This window comes from Cyanistes caeruleus, chromosome 18 (assembly GCF_971803275.1).
Source record: "Cyanistes caeruleus chromosome 18, bCyaCae1.hap1.1, whole genome shotgun sequence".
NCBI lineage: Eukaryota > Metazoa > Chordata > Aves > Passeriformes > Paridae > Cyanistes > Cyanistes caeruleus.
In genome coordinates this window covers 11,424,007-11,441,029 of record NC_141718.1, presented here as the reverse complement: position 1 = coordinate 11,441,029, position 17,023 = coordinate 11,424,007, and the positions used below count along the sequence as shown (strand labels likewise).

Below are 17,023 nucleotides of genomic sequence, written 5' to 3'. Positions count from 1 at the left end.
AACCACAGGCTTTGAAGGGTAGGGGACAAACCCATAAATGGTTCTGTAGCTCCTGCACCACATCCTTCCTGTCCTTAGTGAGCTGGAGAACTGGTTAGTGATGGGATCTACCTGTGGGATGACTGCAGTTTTATAAATATTCATGGCTCATTCTTCCCCCCTCAAAAAAACAAAACAAACACCATATTCACTAGAGTTTACAGGAACACTTTTATAAAAATAAAATTTACATTGATTATCATCTCTACAAGGCCACATCAATGTTTATAAAACTCCATTAAGTTTAGTATTAAAAAATATCTTAGGAAGATCTGATATAATTAAAACATTTTAGTCATAATCCCAGGCTCATCCTTAAAGCATTTATTTTTACAAGCCAAGAAGAGGAAACTAGTGTTCATGTGGTTTCCATCCTTCAAAGAAAAAAGTCATTATTACAGCATAAAGAAAATACCCAGTTAGGATAATGAATGTGCAGCCAACTGGCCCAACATAAAACCAGGATGCAAGGAAGTAGATCATCAGCAAAGAAATCAGAGTCCTGTAGCTGGCCAGAAACCTCAGACTGATCCTGGGTCCCCAGTTCTGGCTCGTTCTGTCCCTCACCACAGGGCTGTACCTGATTTTCTGTACGAGCTGGGGGTTGGTCAGATGATAGCGACACAGTCTGCCAACAAAATCGTCCCTGGAGCAAAGCACTTCCATCTGATCAGCAAACTGAGGGAAGATGCATTTAAAAATTAGTGTCCTCTTGCAAATGCTGTCATAGAGTAGTTTATTTTATTTTCTTCATTTAGGGAATGAGGATTATAGGAAATGGGGGGATTAAACTGCACTTTTATACAGCAGAACTCTTAGTGTTGACTTGCCTTGTGTTTTCACACTTAAGAAAATAATTTGCTTTTCCTGTTTAGAAGCATTCATTCTGAATGTCACCCCACTGTTCATCAACCATGAGTCCCTTAATAAATCACATTTGCAATGTTTTGTGTAGGAAAATCAGAATTACAGGTAGAGAAACAGGCCTCATACCAATAGGAAATACCATCTGGACTGCAATAAAGATGGAATAAGAACAAATGAAGTGTCATCCATGTACAGGGGGAGTAAAGAACAGAAGTGTGCAGTGGAAAAGTGGAGGAGGCAGTGCTGTGCTTACCCTTTCGTTGAGCACCGAGGACAGGCGGAACAGCAGCCGGACCAGAGCGGCGTTTTCGTAGCTGCGGATGGGCTGGAGCTCGGTATCCCCCTGATACTGCAGCTCAAACCTCCGTAAGCCATTTATGATCTAGACATGGGAAAATAAACACCTCACCTTGCAGCTCCCATCTGAAACACCTCTTTACTGGCACCCCTCTTAGCTGCGTTTCTCTTCATCATAGAAGGAGAACTTGTTTATTCAAGAACAGCCTAGGCAGTGATATGGAATTGTTTTTGCTCTCACCTGGTACCTGCCAAGAGGTGTAAGAATGAGGCCATTCTCACTTGCAATGCAGTCTGGAAGTTGTTTTTTTCCATTCTCATCTTGAGCTGTCCCACACTTCATCATCATCTGGGTCAGCTGGGCTTCACTCAGCTACACAAGAATAACACAGTTCCAAAGCAGGTGTTTGATCTGCCCCCATTTAATTTATTTCTCACTTAACAAACTCATTAGCACTGGAAGCCCTTAACAGCCAGCAAAAATACCAAGAACTGCTTAACAGCACCTCAGTTAGACATTAAAATGAGATAAACCTCTCCAGATTTGTCTGTGCTTGTCCAGTTCTAGAGGAGTGCTCTGGTTTATATCTCCCTTAGCTCCCAAGCAGTATCAAAGAGCTGTCTCCTAGGGCAATTCTGTACAAGGGAGTTTGGCTGCAGAGAAACTTATCTGTTATTTTTAAGTTTAACAGTTCATCCTTAGCTGCAAGTTGTATTTTTACAGCTCTACATTAAGAAGATGCTGGAGAAATCTTAAAATTTCCTGTTTGGAAACATGAGGACAGGCTGGGTATAAACAAGTTTGGTATAAATGATAGTCCAAAAGAGTGGTCACTTAAAGTAGGTTTGATACTTAGAAATTCCTAACACCTAATTCCACCTGTATTGAAAATGGGTTTTGAAGCAGGTAAAGTTGAGATGTTAGAATTTACTAGCAATGTCTCTGGACAGCTCTGTGACCCCACAAGGGACACAGACATACATTGATGAATCCTGACTCTTGTTCTCACTGCACAAGTTCTTAGAAAGATGTTACTTACCTTAAAGATCTGGCACAAATATTCCAGTGCCTTCTCCAAATATTCATCTGTTTTTTTGATGCTGTCCTGCCCAATTTCATCAAGGTCATTGCCTGTGTAGGAACCATTCACCTCAGATGGTGTGAATCTAAACCATGAGAAGAAGGACTGGCTGGCCATTGTCTCTGCAGAATGGTCTGATATGGACTTTGCTGTCTGCTGTGCCTGACAAATTAACTGAGCCAGTTTTAACACCTAAAACAAAAAAAATAGAAAGTGTGTGGGACAAAGATAAAGGACTACTAAGCATCAATACATGGATAAAATTCTGCCTTGACAGCTGGAAGTGAGAGCAATCCCAGCAAACTCATTCTCTTAATGCATATGGATTTGTGCTGTGAGCTGGATTTCCAATAGGGCAGAGGCAGTTCTCTTGAAGCTTTTAAGAAATCTCAGTGCTGCTTAGGTTCTTCAGCTGCCTTTTTTCTTTTTCCTGCTGCTTTTGTCTGGACTTGCTGGTAGGTACTGATCAATCAGAAGATCACAGTAATCATGTTTGAGAGGAAATATCATACACTGCTCCAAGGCAGCAAGCTGTTACATTAACTTATTATTTATCAAAGAGAAGCAGATTTTTACAGCTGTGCTGAACTGAGACCCCTCAGGGTCCAGAAGTCACTCAGCAAACTAAATTATTCAGTAATGCAGGGTGTGAAGTTTTCCACTGTTAACTTCTCCTGATATGAGATATGCTGATTCTCAGCACTGAGAATACATCTGTCACAGTAGAAAGGCAGGTGACAAGGAGCTTGTTGCTTACCAAATTCCTGACTTCTGTGCCAAACATCTGTTTGTACTGGAAGTCCTGTCCTTCCAGGCTGTAAACATGACTCTTCACCTTAAATGAGGCATCTGTAACAGCTGGAGACCGTGATGACAAAAAACTCCCACCAAGAGTGGGGCTCATAAAAAGTCGGTGTTGACGGTGGGGAATGACAAGTTCTGGCTCCAGGAATAACTGTTCTCCTGGAATTTGAAAAAAGCAGTGGAGATGGTTACATAATACTGGTCTTGCTGGGGAAGGTCCAGCTGCCTTAAGGCTGCTTTTTTTATTTAGAGAGTGAGATCTGAGGGGAAGGAGGCCTTAATCACTGTTCATTATTTACTTCTCTCTGCCCAGAGCAGAAAGTGCCTGTGTGCATTTAATGCAGACCATACAAAGCAACATTTTAATTTTATAACATTTTTTAACAAAAGGCAGTGGAGAAACATACTTCAGACATTAATACCAAATCTCACCACACCCTAATTATCCTGAAATGCATGCATGACTCTTTTACTAAGTATAGAGACTTTCAGAGATAAATAAAGTTTAAATCCTGAAGTATATACTGAAGTAATACAAGTGTGAGAAAAACTGACAATTGGGTTCATTGTTCTTTAAAGGGAAGTTGTGGAATGCAGTCTGTGGTGATTAGAAGAGAACTACAGACTCACTAATGCAATTGACAAACATTAGTGAAGACAGACTGCTGAATGGCAAAATAGCACAAAGAATGGGAGACAAGTCCATTCACCTCAGAGCTTCTGAGATGAGATGTAACTACTGTGAAGAAAGATTGAGACAGGACAACACAAGATGTCAAAATATCCTTTTACCTTTCAGGATCATTTCAGCTAGATTGGGCTGAGCAAAGACCTTAGCTACTCGGAACACCATGAGGGCGTTTTTTGGACTGACCAAGTCTGTTCGAAGAGCTCTGTTCAGAAATCCCACAAACAGCTTGGTATACATGAGCAGGTTTTCTTGAATGAAGGCAGCCCTGTCAAAGTGAGCACAGGATTTGTGAGTACAGCTATTTAAAGAACTGTTGTCTTCTACCAAATAAACTGCTAAGGGAACGTTTTATACTGTCTCTGGAAAGATGGCAAATTTACATGGAGAAAAAAGAATACTCTCAAAACAAGTACTGGTGTTCTAAGAAATCTTTCTCTAGTCTTATATAAGTAATTAATTCAGGTTGGTGCACAGCTCCTGAAATCCTGCTGTTTTAGTCAGGATCTCCTTGAGGTTTGGCTGAGATCAGTCCCAGCTGCTCCCCTCCTCACCATTTCTCCGAGACGCTGCGAGGCAAAGGCTCCGTGCTTTGTGGTGGCTTTTCGGGCGCGTACCTCCAGGGCTGCAAGTAACTCAACCACATCTCAAGAACCTAAGCAAAAGCACACATAAACCCACATGAGTGCCAATAAAGGAAGGCAGGAAGGGGTTTTTGTTATTTTTTTTATTTGTTATATAAAGAATTCCACTAGAAAAGAGAGATGTAAAGGCTGAGAAACAGCTGCTGAATGGCAGTAATAATAACTATTTCTAATAACTAATAACTAGTTCTGTTGAGTACAGACTTAGGGGGAGAAGCAGGTACATACTGCTCTGAAAGAGGCATCCAGAGGCCAGTGGCCAAAACAGTGCTGCAGAAAGATATAAAGCTTCTCCTGGACAAACCGAGGAATCACAACCCTGCAAAAAGTTTCAAAGACATTCACGTGTATAAACCGGCAGCAAATTTTAAAAACAAAACACTCAACCATACCAACCAACAACCCAACACACTTCCACAAATGCAAACAGAGAAAGAATTAAGCAAATTTTTTTATTTTTTTAACTGAAATTACTTCTAGCCATTGAATTTCAACTCAAAATAAATATCAAATACTAAATTAACCTTGGCCAGAATCCTCTGGTAGCATTTTCTTTTCTCTATATACTAGTGCAATAGCTGCTGCTGAACCCCCTCAGGGGCTTTCCTGTACTTTTAATAATGTACTTCTGTATTTAGCATCAAAACAACATAATTCAACCTCTCAGAGAAAGCTCAGCTTTTTAGTTCTATCCATTTCAGAGACATGCTCATGTACCAACCTTTTAAACTCCTCCAGTGGGCTGGCTGTGTGGGAATGGGCTGAAGGGGAGAGAGGCTCTGGTTTCAGGCTGTTGCTGAAAGCATGCAGATGTTTCACAAGCAGTCTTACCACTAGCACGTGCTCTTCAGTGGGCTTGAATGACTCCTAGATTTAAAGCAAAAGAGAGCAACTAATGAGTGTCATTTGCTAAATGTCCAAGGAATTCAGGAAAATTATATTCTCAGATCCAAATACAGGAAATGCTCTCTTCCTTTTAGGTTCTTCACCATAGTTTGGTGCCACCTGATTTTGGACAGGTTTGCTCCCCAGGACAAGCTGCATCAATCTTCTGCCACCAGTTCACTAAGAAACAGCAGCAGCATATTTGGATTGTAAGAAAAGTTGTCTACAGTACTCTAATGAACTGAATTTTGGGCTGGCTTTAAAGAACAGAGTAACTTGCAGATTTTTGACTTACCCCTTTCTGAAAAAAGAATATTCAGCCTTTCATTATGGCTGTAAGTTCATTGCTGCAGAAGCACAGCAGGTCCTTTGTTTATGCTCATGGCTTTACTGAGTTCTCCTTCCTATGCTGGTACTCATCGACCTTACAGGAGAGAATAATCCTACACAGTGACAGTCAGAATAAGAACTGTTTGGAGTCCTGTGAGATCCTGTTGGGTCTAACATCCTCAGGGGGAGAAGCAGCCTGGGTGGGAGCAGCACAAGGTGAGCCACACTGATGCTACTAATGAGAAGTGTGTGTTTGATAGAGCAAGGAGGTGAAGGAGGCAAAGATGTGCTGGTTCCCCTGGCTGCTGAATGTGCAGCCAAAGCACAAACTCCTCTGCTACTGCCACCTGCTTTAACAGTGAACTAATCCCAATCCACCTCTGAAGGCAGATTTTGAGATCTGTACTCTGTTTCACTAAAGTTGAGAAGAACAATGTACATGAAATGTAAGTTACAGCTGCAGATATAATGGGAAGTGCTGGAAAGGTGTATTGGATTAGCTGCAAGAAGTTTCCAGTGCTTGAGGCAGGGAGGGAGGGTGTGTCTGTGTCTGTCTTTATGTCCCTTCTCAGAAATGCCTGAAGCAGAGCAGATGTCCTTTTACACTCTAAGATTTTGAATACACTGTGCCAGTCACCCCAGGCTCGATGACAGACACAGCCCTGTAGTGCAGCCAGACCCGAGACTCTCCTGACAGAGGATAAACCTTTACCAGTTCTAATGAAGGCTGAGCTTGTTTCTGACAGCTCCAACTTGTATCACCGCGTTTTCTACAGTCCTGATGAGTTTGTGCAAGAAGGCAGAACTCCTGTGTGGTCCCTTGGAGTTCACACCAGGATCTCCACAGCAATTAGAGAGGCTGAGTACTCTGCTACAGGCCTTGAAAGGGTGTCATTTTAAAAATCCCAAGCCCCCCTTGAAGGTACTTTTGGAATTTTACAAAACCACCCTATTTCAATACATCATTTTGGGTGATGTTAGTAGTTTTTCCACATAACAGCTCTTACAATTTCCTCTTAGCCTGGATCACCACCATTATGAATGTCACTGCTTTAAAAACTGCTTTTCCCCACAAGTGTTTTTGCTGAAAAACCTTTTCATACAGGATGGATGTGTGCCATTCTTAATACAATAATTAAATAAATGTTACAGTAAAAAAGATTTAAAGTAGTACTTTCTGTGTTCCTTTCTAAACAGCACCTTGAGATATCATAGCACTTAATTAAATCAAAACAAAACAAAGGATTAAAGAGCAGATTAAAGGGAAATGCCATGTAGTGCTAAAGAGCTTTACAGTATATAAGCTTAGCCCTCCCATTCCCAAAATGAAGACCCAATGAATAAAAGGGCTGAAGTAGGGAAAGAGGAATCAGCAATCTGTTCCAACAGGAATGTTTTTGCATGCACATTTCCTGAACAATCTGCAAATGTACCACTTGTGCTTTTGCAAAAGTGGAGTCAAGTGGACATTGCCACCAGAAATTTAGCATTATCCAATGACATTTCCTTGGCTAAAAACCCCCAGATGTTACCTACCTTAATCTGGGTGACAGCCATGCAAATTCTGATCTTTTCTTCCACGCAAGGTTTGCTTAAATGACTACTGTGTGAGAGGCAGAAATCTGCCACTGGTGAAGACAGCTTTGGTGCCAAAAAACAGCATAGCTGGTTAAGTCTTACACTGCAAGAATGCATCTCTAGAAACAGAGTTCCAATTAGTCCTCATAACATGCTAGAGTTTAACTCTTTGCTCCATGACCTTTGCTAATATCTCTCAGTATCTCTTTTCACTGAACAATTTTAGTGAATTTCAATGCAGTGTTCTCAAATTATAAAACCACACCTTGGCAGAAAAAGCTGCTGTACACAGCCAGCACCAATACACTTGGCAGATTATATGATGGAACAAGATTTTTAAAAAGGAAACAAAATGAAAAGATGGTAATACTTGGTATGCGTGGAGGGCCTGGTAGCTGGATTGGGCAGGACTACCGTGGTGTTTACTGGAGATACTGAGTCGGTAGTGGAGAACCTCCAGCTGAGACAACAGAAACAAAAAGGAAGGGGGGAGGGAAAAAAGGAGAGAAGAGAGCAAGAGAAAAAAAAAGTGAGAATGAGCCCAAGGAAGAAGGGTGGGGGGAAAAATGAACATCACAAATACAGTCAGGGACAACATATCACAATAACAACTGCAGCCACAGTATCCTCTTTTTTTCTGGTGTTCAGTAGATTGATTCCACAGTATTTCTTACCCTTTATCATCCTGGAAATACAGCAGGTGTCAAAAAAGTGGCTGTTTTCTTTGCTGTGCTCAGAGCAAGGACTGGTGGGGAATATGGAGCTTTTGCCAAAGAAGTTCCCCGTTTCAGAAGTGAATTGAACTGTAGCAACAAGGATTTACACACCCTTACAGTGTTTTATTAAAAATGGAGTAAGCAGTATTCTGCAAGCATTTTTACATTGAAAATTTTGTCATTTCTTCCTATTCTGCTGGAGAAGCACAATTTGTATGAAGAAGAAACTCAAATTGGACTTTCCTGTCCAGAGAAATCCTGTGTCTTCTCTCTACCTAAAGGCCATTTGGGAAGGCTGCAGGTCTCGTGAATTTCCTCAAAAGAGGAAACTACTTTTGCTATTAGAGAAACATTACACATCTAAAAAGGCAAAGACATACCTAGCACAATGTTACATGCTGATGCAAAAGGCATCTTGCCATAACACTGAAGTCTCTGCACACCTCAGCCAGATCCCTTCTCCAAGGAACAACCTGACCAGTATTTTCTGACTGTGACAGTGAAGAGGATACTGTAGCAACAGTGACACACATGTATGAAATTAATGAAAAAACATAAAACAAAAAATGTACACTACACAGACCCCAATGACTGTTGTCAGGCATCTAAACTAACTCTCCAGATCACACCTCTGCTGTCTTTAAACAGCCTCTACCCCGTCTCCTCCGCTGTCAGTTTGGCAGCTTTTGGTTTCACGCCCTTGGAGTGGCAGGATTGTTACTGCAGGCTCCCCAGGAGCTTGGGCAGATTGTCTGCTTCCAAAGTGACTCCCCTGCCACAGGAATCTGCAAACCCCTGGATTTTAATGGGTGTTTCACATGCAGTGCAGGGGCTGAACACCTGGCACTGGAAGGTCAGGAAGCATGACAAAGTTTTATCAAACTACTTATTTTTAAGGGTTTCTTGTGGTAACAGCAGAAGGGAATAGGAAAAAAGATGCTGCATATTGGGACTCTAGATCATCAGAGAGAGAAAAGACAAACAAAAGAATTGGAAAATAGTTGAATTAAAAGGGAAAACAGTGACAGCATAGCAAATAGCATCAATCTCAGGTTCACAGCAGACCCAAAAAGAATTCAAAGCTGTAATATGTATCTTCTCAATAGAAATTATTTACTATTCATGCCCATTCCACTGCCTTCTACCTATAAAGGGAAGTCTGTGATGACATTAACATGGTTTAAGGAAAAATCTATGATTCTGCTTCTCAAGAAAGTCACTTATCTGAGATCTGTCTTGGCCCATGAAAGCAAACAAATCTGGCTGCTGGACAAAGAGTGAGCAAGCTCTGCAGAACCTCATCCCACCTTCCAATACAGATATGTGGCCATTTCAAATCACTGATGCTCAAACAGCTCAAGATCAGGACTGAGTGGTCTCTAATTCCCCTTTCTCCCAAACACACAGAAGGATAAATGGAATCAAGTGAACCTGCATAATTATCAATCATTTTAAGAATAAGGTATAGGACCACCCTTGGTTTCCAGTCACGGCCTTTAAAGCTTGTGTTAAAACAGAACTTACACTTCTGGATGTTCTACTTCCTCATCTGAGGAACCACAAGGCAGACTGCTCTCCTTCAGCCCACACAGTCTACAAAGTTCAGTTTAAGCATCACAGACTAATGAACAGTCCTGCTGCCAACTGATCTGGAACCTTTCCTCAGTCCTGCAGGAGAGATCCTGCATCCATTTGTGTATCTCATGGGGAATTCCAGTCCCCCATTCCACTCTTCCACCCCCCCAAAGACTTCCTTCTTTACATGTTCATGATTACTTCCCATCAAAGATGAAACTAAAATACCATTAGGGAGTTATGGCCTCAGGTTGTGGCTCAACACACCTTGTGGAGGATCCTGAAGTGCTGATTTCAGACAACTGTAAGCTCTACCTAGGCCCTACTCCACCACAAGGTGCAGAGTCATTGTCTGCAACTGCTGCTCCCTAGTGCTAGAAGAGAGCATCTGAAATACAGAGGGTGAACAGAGGAGAGAAGTTTAAAGCAATCATCATTTCTGGCCTAAGCACAGCACTTGATGCACAGAGACTGGACAGACAGACAGACCAAAGGTACTTCAAGCAAAGCCTTTCCATCACAGGTGCACAGCCATGCTGCTGGGAGTCCCAAGTGGAGACTTTGCAACATTAGTGAGTTTGCATTTTGACCTCAACTTTGAGAATGAAAGACAAAACCCATCACATTTCAGTTCTCCAATGTTTTTCCCTAACAAAATATAAATGTGTTTTATTTCATATCCTGTGGAATGAAGAATTAGGATTTTTCAATCAACTCTCGTCTTGCACTTCCACACAGGAACAAATCTTGAGTAGCTTTTATTATTTCTCTCCCCTTCTATGGAAGTCCCACTGTGACCCAGAGGGAATTCAGAGGATCAACATTTTCTCCTTCAAATTCCCTTTACATTTACAATGCCTTCAATTTTAGCCTCCCCAACATTTACTTACTCCTTACATGCAGTAGTTTGTTACTGAACAGGCCACCACAAACTGCTTACAATTATCTGAGCAAGAGCTTGTCAGATAATCCAATTCTGTAGCTACAGAACTGCTTCTGACACCATTAAGGTGAAAAGCATATCTTGGAACATGAAACAATATAAATTGCAGTTTAGTAAGATTTTTTTTTTTTAATTTGGATTTAGGCTAAAAAATGGTTACAGATTTAGAAATTACTAATTGGTATTTCAGTAACAGTTGCTATCTTTGCTGGAAATCAATTTTAGCTATTTTTAGCAGTCATGTTGCCCCCCATGGGATTTAGCACAATGGTTTTATAGTGGCATCTTCTCAATCATTAGTACTTTGATACTGATGTTCAGATTGTTGTGACCATCCCACAAACTCATCTTGAACAAAAAAAAAGAAACAAAAACCAGAACAAAACTAACACAACTTCTGCAATGAAGGCAAATCTGGATGACACACTTATTCACAACATTCTTTGTAACAGATACTCTGTTAAATTATTTCTTTCCTTTGGACCAATATACAAAAAAAAATCTGCACAAATAAGAGATTTACCCCAAGGTAAGAGCTCAACTGCAGGTGATGTTCACAAGTGCAGTACAAATTATTACCTTGACATGCGGGGACTGCATTTTCTGATACATTTCCAGTGAATAATGATGAAGCCACATTTCAACAAAAATCTGCAAAACAAATATTTTCTCAGCTAGGGAAACAGAAATAATCCTGGACTGTCAGTCAGAAGACACATAAAAGGAAGACCACAGTAAATAACTTGAAAACTAAGCTGTACTGGTAAATAGACAGCACCTATTGAAGATGTTTCAGGTTATCATGCCAATGGCTGAGATGACAAACTCTTAGCACCTGCCAGGCTAAGTTAAGTGAAATTAGTTCAGCAACTTGGTTTAGACCAACTGCTAAATCCAGAGTTTCTTTGCCTTCCCTTGATAATGAACAAAACCAACTCTGCTGTATTTAACCTCTGCCTTTGCACAGAGCACAGAATTGGTGTAAGATTTAAAAAAGAAAATCAGATGCAGAAACTTTTTCAGAAAAAAAAATATTCAGATGCCTGAGGTCACTTGTTAGATCCTTAGTCTAAGAAAGGACATTAAGTGCCTTTCTAAGCTACAACTCAACAGCTTCACAGTGGTTCTTTGTTGCATTAACCAGAAGCAACAGCTGCACTGCTCAGTTCCAAAACCAAGCTAGAGCAAACTGGCCTAACTGCCTCTGCTTTAAAAAGAAGAGATCCCTCAGTGAGCAGAAAAAAAAGTTGCAGGGCATTTTCTTCCCTTAAATGCAAGGTACCTGAAGCAGTGTTTCTGATCTCCAGATCTCCTGGGAGGCTGGGTCAGCGTTCACAGAGGGCTGGTGGGCAATGTGCCGTTTCAGCAAGCTGGTGTGGTGCATGCCATAGGAGGAGAAAGGCACTGCTGGGGACCTTGGAGGAAAATGCAAAATGAAATACAGAAATCAGGAAGCCTTGGTGCACTACAGGGGGATGTAGGGATATATCATTGCTTTTAATCAGTGTTTTATAAAATCAGTATTTTATAAACTTTAAAACAAGTCTTTCAAACTGCAAAACTGATTACACATTTCAAACTTCTGCAATGTACTGTAATTACTAATCACTTCAACTATAACCAAACACTGCATCACTACTCCTATGTGTAAGTACATACAGTGGAAGTCTGGAGGTGTTTTCTACTTGTTTGATTTTGTTCCAACAAGCCATATTTTGTCTGCACTGTTCCCACAATTTGCCCCTGACACTGTAGCCATTACCTGGGAGTAGGGGAAGGGATGGTTCCCCCAGGGTTTGAAGAAGGTGGGGGAAGGACACTTCCTTCTGTGGGCAGGAAACACTTGAGGTACGTGTCCACCAGGATGAAATAAGCACTGTTGGAAGGGCTGACATGATGGGTGACAGGTGAGTTCTGTAACACACACAGGATATACCTGGGGTTAAACACTGCTGCTTTAAACCAGTCCTGGGGAGCGTTGCCAGACCCCCCCTTAGCATAAAAAAGCAGAGGCCCAGTGGTTAGAAAGGGTGAAATGGCAGCAAAGACCCCTTGGAGCAAAGGAAAATGAGCTGCCAGAAAAGGGTTGCCGCAGCAATGATTGTAACCAAGCAGGAGAGGTAACAACAGGCAGAGAGAAACCAAATAACCACAGCTCACAGCACCAAGCTGTGGTTCTGACTGTAGAGAAGCCCTTATTGGATAGAGAATCCCTTACTGGGGGAAAGAAACCATTTGGAATCCATTGCCTGCTCCTTGTAGGCATGAGACTGCTTCCTGGTGTATCCAAGGTGGGTATTCTGTTTATTATCCAGTCTTGGATCGGCAAGTGAACCAAAGCATTAACAAATTCCAACAGAGCAGATGCCCCTGCTGTTAATTTAGCTGCACAGCACCCCAGCAGGCCCTTTGAGCATTATGGAGAAAGGCCAGCACTATTTTAAGGGAAAAAACGCTACCTACCTTCTGTGTAATCAAACTAATTGCAAAGTAGAACATGTAATATTCAAATGGATCTGGAAGAGCAGAGTTAAGGATCACATAACAAAAACAAGGTACAGCTGTTAGATATTGGGAGATGCTGAACAGCCACTACATTTGTACTTGGTCAGTGCTGAAGTGCCTTGCTAGAGCTTTTGAGCAAATTCAGCCTTGGCTTCTTGCTTTCCAGCTGACTGAAACATTGGTAATTGACGTGTTTGTGCTATTCTTGGCACATCTGACTATTTCAAACTGAAACCAGCACAACTACAGCAACACTAATTCCAAAAGTACTCTAGCTGCAAAGTGAACGTGCCCTTTTCCACCATGTTGCATAAACTACAAGTAGGTACAAAAAAAACCAATTGTGAAATACAGGCCCTACTGAGAAACACTGGAAATTTTGTTGTTGACTTGATTAAGGCCAGAAAATCCTCCAACAAGGGTTTATAACAGGATACATTTATTTTAAATTGTAATCTAAACATTTCTAATCAGCCCAAACTCTTCAGCATGGCCATGATTTACCCCACATACATAATAAATGTAGAAAAGAAACACTCATGATCTCTCAGTTTTAGATATTTTACAAGGAATTAGATACTCAACTGTTAAAGGATACTAAGAGCCAAATTCAAGCCCACACCACCAGATGAAGGAAACTGGACTTTGTTGTGGTATAAGGAGCATTCTGGTAGAACTTGCTCTTGTATTGAAGCCTTCACAGGGCCCTGAAAGACAGAGTAACAAAATATTAATCTGGCTGCTCAGCATATTGCAAAGTATGTTTTCAGATAGTGAGATCCTGCATTCCAGCTTTCTGGGATGATCCCTACATTCAGCTCTGTGAGATTTCATTGCATTGCAGTAGTTCTGTGTCTAAATGCAAGGTCTTTAAAGAACTCTCAGCTCTCTCTCTGAAAATGAGTATTCAGTATTTTTTAAAGTTAAATTCAGTATTTTTTGAAAAAGCCTTCACCATGACTTTCCCAGTTGGAGTGGGAGCAGCAGAGTATTGGTGTTTGGCTGCTGGTTTTGTCCAGGTAATTGAGCTGTGGACCAGCAATTACCCTATATTTAAATGAGGTTTCCCTTTGTTAAAGACTGTAGGACTATCTGAACCAATTTCCATGCAGCATATAGGTGGCAGCAATGGAAGAAACAACAGAACAACTCTGCAGATGAACACTTTTGCTGGAAATGTGACACTTCACATCCAGGACAGCAGTCAGATTTCAAGCACAAGGGCACACAGCTTAGGCAGGGAAGACACTGTTCTGGGATAAGTTTACAAAACTACTTTCAATCCTGCAACTAATAACCATACAACTCTCTCTGGGGACAGGGCAAGAACCACAGTGCAGCTTTCTTGGCTGAACACACATATCCAGCTGCTGAGAACCACAATCTCCTAGAGATTTTATGGCTGGGAACTCTCTTCCCCCAGGAGCCATTTCAAGAAATGGGTCTAAACCTGGAGCACTTGGCCTAAACTGAAATGTAGGTATAAAGTGCATGCAAAGTTCCAGCAGCTGCAACAATAATTACATTCCCTTCTTACAAACTGTTCAGTTACTCACTGGAAGGTATGAGACTGGGAAATCATATCTGTACTCTTCTGCCTGGAGTTTGTAAACCAGCTTCATCATCGGGCCACTGCAAACAAGCACCAGACAGTGAATCCCACGGAAAATACCCTCTGCTGCCTGGCTTCTGTGAACTTAGTTCTGCACAATGGAAAAAGGTCAAACCCTGCTCATTTGTTCACCAATTCATTTCTTAATCTGTGCAGAAATGAGTGAGTTTACCTGGGATCCAGGAAATCCAAAGCCACAGAATATTCATTAGGATTTGTTCTTCCTTGCAAGCAGCGAAGATTCCAGCCCACGATGATGCCATCCAGGCTGCCAAAAATGCTCTCCACCAGCCATGGGAAGATGCCATGCAGTTCCTTCAGGGAAAACGGACACAAAGAATTAATGTGCACAATTTCTCACTTGGATAATCTCTACTGCATGTACTAGGACCCACAAAGATAACTCTGACATTTATTTATGACTGGTTTTGGATTATCACTGGGCAGATTGTCCATCCAAAACACTGCATTATAACACAGCAGTTATGGGAGACCTATCCTGATTTCTGATCCTACTGAAGTCACAACAGTGCTCATCAGCATCACCTGGGCAGTGAAATTAAACAACCCTTTAATGACTAGAAAAGGTTCTTAATTCTTGGCAACACTGGATTCCCACTGTTTCCCTGTTACTCAGGGACCCAAAACTCAGAACCACAGAATGAGGCTGGAAAAGAGCTGAGATCATCGACTGCATGCTGTGACCAAACACCACCGTGTCAACCAGACCACGGCACCGAGTGCCACATCCAGCCCTTCCCTGGACACCTCCACGTGGCTCCAGCCCGTTCCTGACAGTTTGTCTTGATAACACAAAGAGGAACAAAGAGATCTGTAGTATAAAAAAAACAATTCCCCTGAAACTTACCAAGCAGCGAGGCTCTGAAAAAGCAGAGAGCGCTCACCTTGGCAGGCAGCTCCTCGATGACCGTCTCCAGGTCGTGGCACCTCTGTGCAAAGGGTTTGTTGACACAATCCGCCTTCAGCGTGGCCTGGTACAAACCACAAGGGAAATCCGATCACGGCTGCCGGGCACGACAGCACTTACCGCGGCCACGACGTGCGAAAATCCCCCCAAGCGCCGCTCCTCCGGCGCAGCATTGCTGCCGACACCCGAGGCCGCACGGGCCCCCCGCGGTGCCTTCACCGTGTACCGACACACCGCTCCGCTGCCCGCCCGGCCCGGCCCGTTCCCGCGGGCTCGCCCCGCCGCAGCGCTGCCATTCCCACGAGCAGCAGGAGGACGCTGTGCCCCTTGCACCCACCAGGAGGAAGCTGGGCTGCTGCAGGTGCGGTCCGGCCATGCCGCCGCTCCCGGCCCCCGGCCCGGCCCACAGCGACCCCAGCGCTCCCGCCGCCTCCCGCGCCCGCGCGGCCCTTCTGCGTCACGGCGCGCGCGCGGATGACGTCACGGCACGTCGCCATGGAGGCGCGCGGCGCTGAGGGGGGGCGCGCGGCGCTGAGGGGGGGGCGCGCGGCGCTGAGGGGGGGGCGCGCGGCGCTGAGGGGGGCGCGCGGCGCTGAGGGGGGGCGCTGGAATGTTCCTGAGCTGGAGCCGCCACAGCGACCGCCGAGACCCAGGGCGCAGGTCACCCGTGGGAAAAACAGAGTTCATGCTTTAGAATCTTTAAAAGTTTAGTAAGGGGACAAAGAGGGACAATGTCCAGCGCTGAGGCGTTTCTGGCCATCGGCCAAAGAACACACCGGTAGATTAAGACAGTGTTATCTACATACTGTTACATTACTGAGGTTTATACATATTCATGTGTTTCATACATTATTCAAACATTTTTGGGAGCTTTTAATGTTGCAGAAACTCTTTTCTTTGGCCTTACATGCTGCCTTATCTGCATGACATTCTGTAGATCAGGTTAATATATTTTATTCTCTCATCCTGTTGCTTCACACTTCCCTGAGAACGAGGAGTTTACAAGTTCTTCTCTAACTCTTCTCTGGTTTGTGTCACTGTTATCACTTGGAGAGGTCCCTCAGCAGATGTGGGAAAAACAACATAACTGCTTCATACCGCTCTCTTAGTTACATAGAAATATTTTAATATTTCACGTTTTGCTAGGGCTTACAATATAATACATTTATCACACCACTGTTTCTATAAGCTATACGGTGCATACATAGATATAATATATTCATCACACGATTATTTCTGTGAGCTATACAGTGCAAAACTAATAAATTGTGTTACAATAATGTGCAGCTAAAAGGAGTTACAAATTGTACCATATCCAAATACTTATGATCAGTAACAACAGTAAATGTGAAAGACAATATTATATTGTTATTTTTTAACACCCCAGCAATCTCACCCTGTGCCTGCTTGAGGGTGTGATCCAAACACTTCTTGAGCTATGTCAGGTTCAGACCCCTGAGTGCTGCCCTGGGGAGTCTCCTCCAGTGCTCAGCCACCCTCTGGGGGAAGAAGCTTTTCCCAATATCCAGA

At 42.7% G+C, this 17,023-nt stretch overlaps 2 protein-coding genes across 6 annotated transcripts in view; one reads left to right on the top strand and one right to left on the bottom strand.

Moving 5' to 3' along the window:
* Nucleotides 1–191: 191 nt before the first annotated feature.
* Nucleotides 192–16,065, bottom strand: SMPD4 (sphingomyelin phosphodiesterase 4). 2 transcript variants are annotated; one of them, XM_086855727.1, is made up of 19 exons: nt 15,831–16,065; nt 15,471–15,557; nt 14,738–14,880; nt 14,510–14,585; nt 13,552–13,660; nt 12,912–12,964; nt 12,211–12,362; nt 11,731–11,863; nt 11,028–11,099; nt 7,585–7,674; nt 5,143–5,288; nt 4,650–4,740; nt 4,332–4,432; nt 3,882–4,045; nt 3,043–3,248; nt 2,244–2,477; nt 1,445–1,576; nt 1,160–1,288; nt 192–717 (listed from the first exon to the last, which is right to left on the bottom strand). In XM_086855727.1, exons 1-19 carry the CDS (start codon nt 15,867–15,869, stop codon nt 391–393), a joined length of 2,484 nt encoding a protein of 827 aa, XP_086711853.1. In that variant the 5' UTR covers nt 15,870–16,065; the 3' UTR covers nt 192–390. The 2 variants fall into 2 exon arrangements, with proteins under 2 accessions (XP_086711853.1, XP_086711854.1); XM_086855728.1 differs by lacking the exon at nt 7,585–7,674 and having other exon boundaries at nt 15,831–16,041.
* Nucleotides 16,048–17,023, top strand: part of GGT5 (gamma-glutamyltransferase 5) — a 37,219-nt gene continuing 36,243 nt past the window's right edge. Inside the window, exon 1 of one of the 4 annotated variants that reach the window (XM_086855752.1) lies at nt 16,048–16,952. The gene's annotated coding sequence lies outside the window, so the exon portion shown is untranslated. The remainder of the gene's footprint in view (nt 16,953–17,023) is intronic. The other 3 variants (XM_086855754.1, XM_086855753.1, XM_086855755.1) reach the window with 3 other exon arrangements.